We start from the raw sequence: 12,923 nt of genomic DNA on the forward strand, positions 1-12,923 counted from the left end.
GCTGTATGGATCACAATCATTTATTAACCTTGATAATAAACAGCAAGCTTACCTCTTTGGAAAGTCTGTATAGACACAAGCTTAGACCTCAGTGTCTGCATTTTGAAGACATGCTATCTAGAATCGAAGCTGTTAATCCCCATGCTCAGGGAATGAGTAAGACTCCCACTCAACCAGTGCTAGTATGAAATACCTACATGCAGTGTAGTGCTGGAATTAACTGTATTATGGGAGGCTTAATCCAGCTGCTGATCTGACTGTTGCCCAAGCCAAGAAATTGAGTGACAGATGACTGGTTTCTTCTATTTTTGCACTTACATCCCTGTCCTTATATTTCTCAACCAAAATTCTCTGCTCTGAAGAACTAGGAAAGGATGTAGTAGCATAACCTGACTGGATGAGAAGAGAGTCATTTGGGACCATTCAGATCAACCATAGCTTATTGCCCAGGGACCCAGCTGTATAACCAGGCCACCCTGCAAAGCAAGTGGTGCAACGTACATAAAGGCATTGTCAGTGTGTAACCCAGCCTGAGAGCTCCTTCTGTCTTGTGAATTCTGATGTCTGTGTTGTGAGATGCTCAAAAACATTGGTGTATGGTTTAGAAGGCTGGGAGGGTTTGCAGGCCCTGCCATGGATATTTCAGTGGTAACTGGAATGGATAAGCCTCAAAGGATTCAGGAATGGGCTGATTTTATGTTTTGTTTTATTTATTTATCGTATTGAAAGTGGGCTTGTGCTGGAGACTGTTCTGGTGGGAAAATGTCATTACAAAAATCTGTTCAGGACAATACTAGCCTGAGACTTACTTGTGTTCTTTTGTTGCTCTAAATTCTCTTTGCTTCTTAAGAAAACCAAAGTTGCACTATTGTTTTGTCTTGTTTGTGCAGGTTTAAACTTCTGAAGTTTCTTAGAAATGCAGAATTCTCACAGATGCAAAATTGTGAAAAGCTTGCAAAATGCTAGCATCCTCTTGTTAATGTTGCCATTAGTCTGTATGTTTATAGATATACATAGGTATAGTGGGTCCTAACCTTTATTGTGTAAATTTGTGTAGATCTGCCAATATAATTCATTCACTTGAATTTAATAGGGTTTTATTGAATTAAACTAATTGGGGATCTGTTGCTGTCATATTAGTTGTCGAAAAGTAGCATGTAGAGGCTCTCAGTCATGTTGTGACTGGAGGTAAAGATGTGTTCCTGAGTTTAGAAGGGACTTCTTGCATTGCCAGTCCTCAACTGTCTCAGGTGGCTGCATCTCATGAGCCTTTTTTTTTTTTGGGGGGGGTGGGGAAACAGTAAGAGCCAATCTTTTATTAGGAAGCTAAGTTAATTGAATGGGAAACTGGAGTGCTGAGGAGCCTTGCCTGGGGTCAGGCAGGATTCCTGTGGTATTTACGGTCAGGTTGTGTGGGTGTGCTGCTGAAGGCAGTAACCTTTGTGGGCCATAAGTAGGGGAGCTGCAGGTAGACATAAGGCTTGTGGGAGAGGGGTCAGCTGAGGTAGGAATGGAATGTGTTGCAGGCTGACTGTAAAAGTTGGTTTGGGAATTTGTCTGCAATTTTTAATATCTGTGTCTAAGGAACTGGACTGAACTACCTCCATCACTGCCCTCTTTTTTTAACTACATCAGTTTTGCAAAGATTTGCTGATAGTTTGAAAAAGTTAGCATGCCTTGTGTTACATTAGAGATGACTCAGGTTCATCTGATGTCCCCACAGTACTGCCTACCATGATCCCAAAACAGGCAGACAGAGTCAAAGGTAAGTTTCTGGTAAACCCCGGCCACAGCCACCGTCCCAGGGGGCATGAGTGGACACTGCTGTTGGTATCCCCAGCTGGGAAACTGAGATTTGAGACATCTGTCCCCCTCTCTTAGAAGGGTGAGGTGACCTACTGTCAGGGTAGTTTCTATTGCCCAGTGTGTACTTATTCTCTGAGTAGTTGGAAGGAATTCTTTGTCATCCACATCTAGCACAGAAATACAGGGTTTAGTGATGGGGCAGTTCCGTAGTCTTACCTTGACATTTTGTTCAATATACATTTAAGGGGAGTTCCAGTTTAAACGCACCTAACAGCATGGGTGTTACAATTCCTTCAGAAAATCCTACATTCAAAGCACTTTCCTTTTGCTACAAAGTAATGCAAATTGAAATGATTAGCTACTTAAGAGAATCATTACAGAAGCATTTTTAGCTATAGTAATAAAAGTAGAAAAGGGCCTGGGAAGGGCCTTGTTTCTAATTAATAATCTAATTAATATCTGATTAATTAATGAGGCTTTGTCATCAAAGCTGCCTTTTATCTTTGAGGCTATTAAAGTGTCCTCTAGACCAAATTTCTTGAATATGTCTTCATAAGGCCATCTTTTGCTGAGTCAGTCAAGTGCTTGGAATCAAATCAGTATGCTGCCTTATCAGGAATGCGTAAAACACCTCTTTGGAAAATTAGAATACATCAGAATCAAGAACACGATAAATATGTCAGATCTTTTAGACAGTATAAATGGGAAGTGAGTAATGATGAGGTGTAGCTCTTCAGAGCTGTACAAAAGTAATGCTTTTACATAGATTTCATAGTAGTGAAATGACCAGAGCAGAAAAAGGAGAGGTCTTTGTGAAGCCAGATCGTCTTAGCTCCAGATTGCCCCTGTTTCATGGCAACTGAACGGTGTCTTGGGTGGTATCTGCAGGGATGTGGTGTCCTAGTCTCAGGTCAGAAGCAGTAAGATGATGATTCTGATGTCCTTGCTAAGGCTGCTGATGTGAATATTACATGATGCCTCTATAGCTTTCATGTTTGTGCTTCTGTGAGGTACAGTTTCTACCAGTGGGCATGGACTTTGCCTGGCTATGATAAGGATTGGAAGCAGGTCATCAATGGTGTAATGGGGCAAGCATGCAATGAAGGGAAGTGCTTATCCCAGCTGTTGAGGAGAAGCCATTTCACATTTCCTCAGGTCTTTCTTTGTTAATCCATATCACATTTCTCTGCTTGTCTCTACTCTCTTCACTTTGTAATGCTGTAGAGTGTGTATGGCCTAATGGAGTCCTGATATTGTTTGGCACCTACTTCTTGTAATTCTCATACATATCCCCACAGAATAACAACATTTAAAACATAGAGCACTGCTACATTACAACAAATGATGAACTTTTGATCTCAGGCAGGATGACTGAGGTCCTTCCCTTCACTTTTACTGCCAGCTCAGTGCATGAACTTTTCTAATCCATTTTGCGTGAGATACACCTTGCCTTGTTCTAGCCATCTAACAGTTGAGTGTGTGTTGCTTGCTCTGGTCTCCCTTTACATTGAAGGGAGGAAGACTCTTTAAGAGAGCAATACATCTTCACCTATTTTAAGATGAATGAGTCGCTCTCTGAAGTTAACATTCTCTGTCTATAGTTAGAGGGAAAAATGTGGACAGGTTTGGGAGCTAGAGCTAAATACCTAGTTTGTAGGTAGCTAAATTAAAGATGAGATAAATGGCCCTGGTATAGAGAAGATGGAGTCTTACTTATAGCTGGGGAAGTAGAGGTATTTTAGTATCACAGTAGGAGGCACCAGTCTTTGTTGCTTTTGTGTCTCCTTATTGTAGGCTATTCTGCAGCAGAATATAAAGCAATGCATAGGAACATCTGCAGCCTGCTGATGGTGAATGCTATTTAGACATCCAATGGCACATTGTTCTGGATAGTCAGTGATTGCTGGGGATATCCAAAGCACCACTGTGTTCCCAAGTTGAACAAGAATGATGCAAACATATGGCTTTCAAGTTAGTTCCCACCATCCCTGTAGGCTGAATATACAAAACCTACATCTCCCGAAAGCATTCATGCCCATCTGAGTAGTTGTCTCTACTAAGGAATGACTGGTGTGAACAGTCCCTCTGCCTTGTGGGATGGTGATCAAATGAAACACTGATGAGCGATCAGCCACTAGAAATGTGACTGATATTCACATCTCCTGTGCTTTATTGCCTGTAAATCCAGAGGTAGAATATTCTGTATCCTTTTGTCCAACCTCTGAGACATCCAGAGTCCTCCCAAAGGCTCATATTGGATAAACAAGAGAGGATAACTTTCCTGTCAAAAACAAAAAAGAAGAGAAGAATCTGCAAGAAAAAAAGAGGAAGGCAGTGTTCCTAGTTAACTCTTATCTCCTTCATTTTGGACTGTGAATCACAATGACTAATGCATCATCACAGCTCATTTTGCCTTGCCAGTCTCCACTGTACATTATAAATTGAAATTTATCAACAAAGGTCATCTTCAAGTCTTTCAGATGTTTGGTGATGGGAATTGTCATTAATCAAAAAAGAAGTGTGGTGGAGGAAGGGTGATCATATCATAATAGAAACTGGGGTGGGTATCCTGCTGTTTAGATGACATGCAAACTAAAAGGAAAAACATTTTTTTCAAGAGAAATTACCAAAACTATGATCTGCTTGAACTTCTTTTTCCCCAGTGGGATCTCTGGTTTTAGGTACTTTTGAAACTTTGTGGAACTGAAAGTCCCCTAGAACTGATGGGTTACAGTTCCAGAAGTATTGAGGACGTAAAACCTTGTGCAGCATGGCAGAAAGTGGTTTTATTTAGGTCTTTTAAAACACTCTGAGTTTTTGCTGACATACTTGGATAGTTGTTTTTTTCAAGAAAGATCTTCCTGTTAACGATTGGTCTCTGAGGCATCCATGACAAAAGATGTAAATGGACTAGAAAGAGTAGCCATAGGATGATCAGAGATACGAGTAAGTTGTACAAGGAGTGGCTAAATAAACGAGGCGTCTTCAGACTGGAAAAAAAAATATCTGTGGGGACTATAACAACAATCAGTGAAATCACAAATGGCAGCATGGGGCTCCATGGTTTTATCCTTGTGAAGTGGTAGCATCTCTTCATACAGCACATAGTTGTGTTGTTTTTTAGCATGTGATAATGAAGTTGCCAGGTTTCCCTGTGCGGTCAGACAGATTTATGGAACTAAAAGCCCACTGATGGCTTTTGCACACAAAGGCATCATCTTAAATTTAAGAAGTCTGTGATATTGCTGTAGGCCAGGAAAATACACCAGGAGGCAGTACGATATGCTTTCTCAGTTTCTGTTCATTTTCCCAGTCTTTCATTGTTGTCCTTAGTTTTCTTTAGTGGGATGGGGACAAAGGGAAGCAGTTGTTTCTGTTTGTAGTTGTAAAAGATTCTGACTTTATTACAGTAACTCTAAAATCATGGTTGGGTAAAAGCAAGCTCTCAGCACAGCGAATGTTGTGCTCTGCTAAGTGAAAGATTCACAGAGTACAGATACTTGGATTTCCTTGGTTAGTAAGTAGGCACAGCCCAACTTGGCTGTTGTTTATTTGTTTGGGCTTTTTGTTTGGGTTTGGGTTTTGGGTTTTTTTTTTTTGTTTGTTTGTGGGTTTGGGTTTTTTTTTTTTTTGTCCTTGTGTGTGACCAGGTCCGCCAGCCAGGCTTGCACTGGTAAGAGTGGATCTTTCTGGGAACTGCCTCATTGTAAGTGAAATTAGGCTCCGCTGTTGCAGGCTGGGAGCTGGACCTGGGCTCCCCTTGTTGCCTTGAGGTTGGGAATGATCTAGTCCTGGAGAGGCAGAGAAGGAGAGCCCGGGGAGCTGGGCTAGCAGCAACGGGTGGCACCACATCCGCTGCTTCTGGGGGAGCATTGCTAGACTTGCACCCATTCCCTGCCTTGGCAGTGGCAGTGGTCACCCTACCTTTCCAGAGCTCCAGCTGGGGCTTGATTAGCTGTAGGGCCAACTCTGTGTTTCTGTCCCAGGCATTTGGCAGCCCAAGGCAGATGCTGGCTTTGTCTGGGCTCATATGCAGCCCTGAAAGAGGGAAGGTTGCTTCTCTCTTTTATATCTAAATATGAAAAATGCTTTGGAAGTGGAGGATGTTCAGCCACCAACAGCCATAGTCACCAAAAGCCAGGAACTAGTCTAAAATGTTCAACCAGGAAGAAAAGGAATAATCTCAAAGAGCTCAGAGAGGCAGGGCCAGAGCTTCCTAAATGACTGATATCTTATTGAAGAGGAGCAGTCCTCTGCCCTGCCTGTAAGTTAGTGGGACCAGGTTCCTACGTGGTGCGCTAATTATTCTCTGGATGGCCTGGTTCCTAATTTAGGACTCTCTGCTCCAGTAAGAACCCATCTAGCCATTTGGTGCAAAGTAGTGTGGTAGGGTTAGTGCTGAGCCAGCTTTTGCCCGAGTCCTGAACCACTTATGGTCACTAGTTTAGCTGGCCAAAGGGGTTTAACAGCTGGGGCTACCGCAGGGTGTGCTCAAGCTGTACTCTGACTCAGGAGGGATCTCTTCTCAGTATGTCATAGCTTCAGAAAGGTCTTTATCTCAGGGAGGGTAATTTGAAGGGGAGGAAGGGGAAGGGAGAGACAGAAACAAATCGTTTCACAAGCAATGGAAGTTTGGCAGCCTGACTTCTTGTGTTGTGCAGTTGGGTTCTTTGTAGTGTATTAATATGTGAGCTGTGTTTGAATGTTTTCCTGCAGCTGAATGTTCAGAGAGATGTATCTGCTCTCACGTCTCATGGGATTTGGTTTCATGCTGCAGTTTTTCTCTGAGCACTAGTAAGTTTGCTCTCCTTTTGCTGGCTGCTGGTTTTCATGAAACTTGTAGAAACTTTGCTCCTCTCGGATTTTTGTTTCTCTGTCAAACTAGGATAAAATTGGCCAATGGGTAAAAACAAGTTGTTTGGGGGCTATGGAGAGACAGGCACACTGCAGGCGAACAGTTTGCAGGCACATGAGAAGAGAAGCAAATGTTAATCTGGGCTGCGTGTGTTCCTGTTGCTCTCTGAAGTGCGCAGAGAATTGGGATATTCTCCCGCTCATTTAAGCGGAGCTGTGCCCTGACACGGTCCTCAATGTGGGGCTGTGGGCGTGTGTGTAGCGGGACTCTGATCTGGAGATGAATACATAAGCTTTAGCATCTTAGGAAAAAGGCTGAGAATCTAAAATCAAAACCAAACCTGCGCCTTCTCCACACATAGTCGGGGAGAGTCACAGGCGTAGAGGAGAAACCCCCTGACAGGAGGGTCAGTGGTACATGTACTCTCCAGGACGTTCACTTGTCCCTCCCAGCCATCCAGTGCTGCCATATGCAGGTCTTTTGCTCCTGGGAGACTGATACATATTTTATAGCCTATCTCCATAGCTGAGTAGCTGAGACTGCAAACAAACAAAACTCCTTTCTCTGCCTGACAGAGCCCTGAGATGGAAAACAGCTGAGGGGAGGACTCTTCTAAAAGCTATTCAGATGGCATTCTCTCTGCCTCTCCACACCTCTATTTCATATCCCTGGGATGAGCAAGTCTTATCACAATATTAAAGTCTGCTGGCTCAGGCCTGTTTGTCAGATTCACAGGGAAGCTCAGGCTCAGACCTACAGGAACAAGACGGATTTTGCTAGCTCTCGGTGCACTGAGTTATGACCAAGTTTGGCAGAGAAGCTTCTCTGCCTGGGTGTGCCCCTTGAGCCCTGCTCTGCCAGGCTGCAGGACAGCACTTGCAGCAGTGGTTAAAACACACCGCGTCCTGTCAAGGGAGGGCAATGGAATCAAGCAGGTGATTTTCTTTCCCATCTGTTTACAATAGAATACAATTATGGGAGAATTTACAGTCTCCCAATAAATTAATTACATTATAAACCTTGCTTTTCCAAAGGGAATATGTAGAATTTGGTACCCCAGCCTGTTCAGGGAAAGCCCACATTTATTTGGTTATATTTATTTATGAATATGACACTTGTGTTGCACTGGATCAAGTTTTTCTTCATGTTAACCAAGACTAGCAAAGAGATTCTTCCTCATGGCTGGTAGGAACTGCTAGTTATAAAAACCAAAAACATGAATTGGAGTAGAAAAAGGTCCCTTCAAGACTGGAGTACCCCTTGGGTTTTATTGCTTTTCACTGTGCAGCCTTTCTTGGGGTATGGCCAGCAGCTTAGTTTGCAGGATGGAAAGCAGGATAGAGGAGACAATAAAATGCTGTGTGATCAATGTTTAAGGACATGTGGGACAAAACAAGTGGACTGAGCTTTTACAGGCTTTGTGTATCTAGCCGGAGTCCTTTCCACATTGTAACAGTTTCTGTGCTACCAGTGGTGTGATGAGATGCAACAATTTGTTTTATGAAAGCGTTGTTATAACACTTTATACACGTGTGTGTGTGGTTAGAAGCAATCTGCAAATACCAACTTGAGGCTGAAGGCATAACAGCCTTCCAAGATGATGAGACTCCAGTGATGGCTTCAATGGAGCGACCCAAAGTAGAACCAGCTAGGTAGGATCAGTTGGCCATAAAAGGCCCAACCAAAGTTAAAGCAGGCGTTTGGGGTGTGACTAATGGAAAGGGTCTTTTGCATCACTGAGTCTTTTGTCATTTTGGTGTAACTACAACCTTTCTTCCCCTACACTCCTTTAATAATGTGCTTTGAAGTGGATCTTATTCTGACCAGAGGAATGGGAGAAAACATGGTATCCAGTTTGCTTGTAGTGCCAAGCAACTGCAAGGACAAGTGGGCTAGTTAATTTGCAGTTAGAAGTCTTTGACTGCAAAGGTAAGTAATCAGTGAAGGAGAAGGGTCACATCTGTTCAAATGTTCAGGCTTAGGTTGCTAAAATTAGGTAGCCAACTTTTTTTTTTTCCTTTTTTTGGAAATACTTGTTTTCCAATTAGGCAGTTTGGTGGTCAGAGTTTAGCAGGTTTGAGTATTGAGCCATACACTAGGTGATTATAGAAGCTGAAATGGCTAATTGTAGATGCCTGCTTTCAAAAAAATGAACCATTACCTATGCAAGCTTTCAGTTTCTTCATCTCTAGAATAGAGATAATATTTCCCAGTATGGCCCTTGGGGCTTTTTTAGTTTGAATGGATTAACACGAGACAAAAGCTTCAGATTCTTTGGATGGGAAAGTGCTATGGAAAGGCAGTATATTATTGTGATATCCTTTGAGACATTTCTGTGAAGCCAGTGGTGACTGTCATGATAATAAAGAAAGCCTTTAGAGAAGCTAACGAAATAATGATCCTACTTCCTTTCTAGCTATTCTTTGAAAGGGCAAATGCAATGAGTGATAATGGTTTAATGAGAAAGAGTCATTAGGGCATCCAGCCTGCATCTTTAGAAGTGCAAGGCTTTTTGGGAGATCTGAAAATGACTCAGAGAACAAAACCAAAGTAGCTCTGTCAGAATATTAAACTGTTAGTTGTATTCTCTTTGCATGCTGATTGAAACCAGTGATCTCTTTCCCTGGCTGGTGGCTGGTACATGTGTAGTCATGAATATGGCCTGTTCAGAGCTTCAGTGCTGTTGGAATGGTGAGGTCAAGGAAGTACCTCAGTGCTTGCCCTCTGTGTGTTACCCTCTGCTTAGAGCTTAATGTTACTTGAGGATTCCTGACCTGTTGAATTTGCATGTAGAGGAGGCCTTGTGTAGTGGAATTAATTGGCCTGGATTATTCAGTTTTATTAATTGAGGTGCTTCAGTTTGAAGCTTGGCTGGAGGGGGAAAGCTGCTAGATTTTTTGTGTGGTATTGATACCTAGCGAGACAAGAGCTTCAGATTCTTTGGATGGGAAAGGGCTATGGAAATACAGGACATTGTTGTAATATCCTTTGGGATGTCTCTGTGAAGCCCAGCGAGTATCAATACTATGTATTAGTACATAAGACTATTGAGTGTAAATAGAGCTAGTATTAGCTCTATTTTAGTATTAAAGAGCTAAACCAGAGCACAAGGAAGTTGTTCAAGACTTGAAGCACCCCTGACTGCTGAGTGTTCAAAGGAGGAAGGTTGGTTCAACCCATTTAAAGAAAGAACCAGTTTGCAAAACATTTAGGAATTGTGCTTGAAAGATGCACAGAAGCAAATGTGTTGGAGCCACATCAGTGATAAAACAAGTTTTTGACTTCATGGGACCTACTACTTGGAAGCCTGATACCAGCTGTCTGGTTTTGTGGCATGGCCTTTTCGGTGTCATTCTGGACTCCGCTAGCAGCAAGGAAACCAGTGGAGCTGGGTGCAGATTCTAGCATTGCTCGGTTTCTGCAGCCACTTGAGTGGGAGCCTGGAGCCGCCGGGCGCAGCGACACTGTTCACTGTGATGCCAGAAGGGTGACTTAGGCCGTTTCTCTGACAGACAGACAAGAAGCAGAGGACTGGTCTCAGGCAGAACCACAAAGCTGCAGATGCTGGAGGCTTGCCGAACTTAAAAAATTACTGGAGGTAGTTACTGGGAAAGGCACTGAGTTGCTATGTGTTCTCTAATCATCAGTTTAGTAAAAAGTGTGATTAGAGAGGAGAGTGGGGCCATGAATTCTCATCTTAATAAAATCATAAGTATGTCCAGGTGGGCTTTTCGTGAGGGCTTGTGTTTGCTCTGTCCGTATGATAGAAGCTGTGTAGGGCCAGGAGCCAGGCTTTCCCCACTGTTTGGATGGGGTGGGTGGGCTTTTCATGCAGATTGTGACACCCCTCCTAAAGCAAGCTGGTGCTGACACTCTTGAGGTGTGGGTTGCTGTATTAGGTAGCAGTTGATTTGTTCTGGTGGGAAAAATTCTTGTTTGTTAGGAAAAGCAGAGTACGAAAACAGCAGAGAAACAAGCAGGGAAAGTGAGGTTTCAAACATGCCCACAAATGAGGAGGAGGAAGCTACAGAAAACCCTCTGTGACGAAGCAGCCCTTTTCCCCAGTCACGAATGGGTGATGCCACCCCCAGATCATCTGCTCCTCCGAGTGGGATTTGCTAGTGTAGGGGCCTGAATCTGTCTCTAACTCAGAAAAATTAAATGCTTGGCACAAAGTAGGATGGGGGTGACTGAGGACTCAAGATGCCGGTTTAGGAACATTTTTATCTAGACATGAGTTCAGCTGTTACAATTCTGAGCCACATTTGGATCTCTATCTCCAAGTCAAAAATCAGCCTACTTAAATAAAACTGTTGTTGATGGGTTTAATTTGGATTTTTCTGTTGGATTTGTCTGAAAAGAGAATTTGTGCTGAGGGTGCTGCTGAGATCAGAGTCCTCTCACGGAGATATCATTTGCAATCCCACACTGGCACATGAGAGCAGAGCCTGCCCCCAAAGTCCATCTTCACGGTGCACCACAGCTCCCCAGGTGCATAGGATCAATTGATGCAGAGACAGACCCTACCCCAAAGGACTCAAGTTTTCTTCTCTTTCCTGCTGGCCACCCTGAATGAAACATAAAAGCTTGAGTTTTAAGGGTAATAATGCTCAAGCTCTAACTTTGAGCATCTGTTCACACAATCATTTCCTTCCCCTGAGCTCTAATAACCACATAAACTCTTTTTGTTTCCTCTTTTCTCCAGGTCAACAGACTATGGCACTACCTATGAAAAGCTAAATGACAAAGTAGGCCTGAAGACTGTGCTGAGCTACCTTTATGTCAGTCCCACTAACAAGAGAAAGGTAAGGGACAGCCATTGAGCTGGTAGCTATAGAAACAAAATTATGGCATTCTGTTCATTCTGAGAGGTATTACGATCCTAAAGTGAAGTCTGTTTGTAATTCACAAGAGCTTGAATTTGCTGTCTAAGTTGCACTAATGCAATTCCATGGAATCCAGTAGAACTATGCCTATTTTACTTGTGATGAGGATGGAGCACTTAATCTCCTGCTGAATGTGTTAGAGAAATAAGTGTTGCTTTTATTTGCTTCTGACTGTTACACCTTTACAGAAGCTGAACTCACACAAATGTTTCTGGGACTCTTGCTCACATTGGCTTTGGCTAATACACCTCTCCCTGCCTTCTCTGTCTCCTTATTATTAGAAATACTGAGTAAAAGGCATTTATTTCTGCATTTGACTCTTTTCCCCTTTATGCTTTCCCTAGCTAGAAGTTGGAGGTAAAGATGTAAATGACATTTTCATTGGTTACATCATGTAAGGGGGCTGAAAGCAGAATATGCCTGGGAGAGTGGGTGGGAGACCTAAGATTTGATTTGAATGTGTAGGAGAGAAGATGAGGTCATAGCTTTCAAACCCCCTGCTCACGCTTCCCACGTGATGCAATTAGGGCTGCAGCTGGCTCACAGAGCGCAGCCCAGGAGTTACTACTCAGTGTCTTTTTGGTTTAAAATTATTGCCTGTATTGATTCAAGGGGAGGTAGTGGGACAAAGATGCTTTCCGCTACCCACAGAAATCAAATGTGGGAGGGCTGCAGCATGTAGCTAATTGCTGGCACTGGAGTTGTTTTTGGATGGGGTACAGCCTGTTTGGATGGGGTACAGCCCATTTGGCTTGATCACTTCCAAACTGCCCATCTCCTGTCTCCATCGATAGGTTTCTAAACTAGTATTTTGCTACTTGTACTGTTCTTATTACTACTATTGTGTTTTCCATCACTGGGCAGTCTACAGAAGTTTCAGGATTTACATTTATTTCAGTGTATGTGACCTTAAGGAAGTCATTGCTCCTTATTAGTATCGGCAACAGTATGTGTGTGTTTGGATGTATAGAGGAGAGGAAGAATGCAGTGGGCAGGGGTCAGCTTATATTTTTTTCTGATGCAGAGGCTGAATTATTCTGACAACAACCTTGACTTCTTTTTTCTGAGCAAAATGGAATAAAGATGTTTCGTAATGAGCTCTCCTGGCCTTCACACCCTCCCATATCTAATATGGTGGGCACTGAAGAGTTAATTCTTCTTCATTCTGTTTCCAAAGCAACTCTGCTCACCCAAAATCAGAGGCAAAATGCTCAGTTACAAATCCTACGTCACTGGTGTAAAGTCTCCCTCACAAATCGGAGTACTAGGATATATTATTATCTTCTAGCAATTTCTCAAACTGTTGAGCTTTACAGATTAGCAGTCTTTTCTCTCCATTCTTATTAATAACACCTACATTTCATCATATAGTGGCA

The 12,923-nt window shown here is 42.8% G+C and overlaps 1 protein-coding gene across 1 annotated transcript in view; it reads left to right on the forward strand.

Annotated features, from left to right (window-relative positions):
• The window catches only part of SORCS3 (sortilin related VPS10 domain containing receptor 3), a 311,341-nt gene that overhangs the window by 135,801 nt on the left and 162,617 nt on the right, over window positions 1–12,923 (forward strand). Inside the window, exon 3 of the mRNA XM_059821073.1 lies at window positions 11,367–11,466. Coding sequence (XP_059677056.1) covers window positions 11,367–11,466 — 100 coding nt within the window. The remainder of the gene's footprint in view (window positions 1–11,366; window positions 11,467–12,923) is intronic.

The sequence above is a fragment of the Gavia stellata genome, chromosome 9 (assembly GCF_030936135.1).
Source record: "Gavia stellata isolate bGavSte3 chromosome 9, bGavSte3.hap2, whole genome shotgun sequence".
In the NCBI taxonomy this organism is placed as follows: Eukaryota; Metazoa; Chordata; class Aves; order Gaviiformes; family Gaviidae; genus Gavia; species Gavia stellata.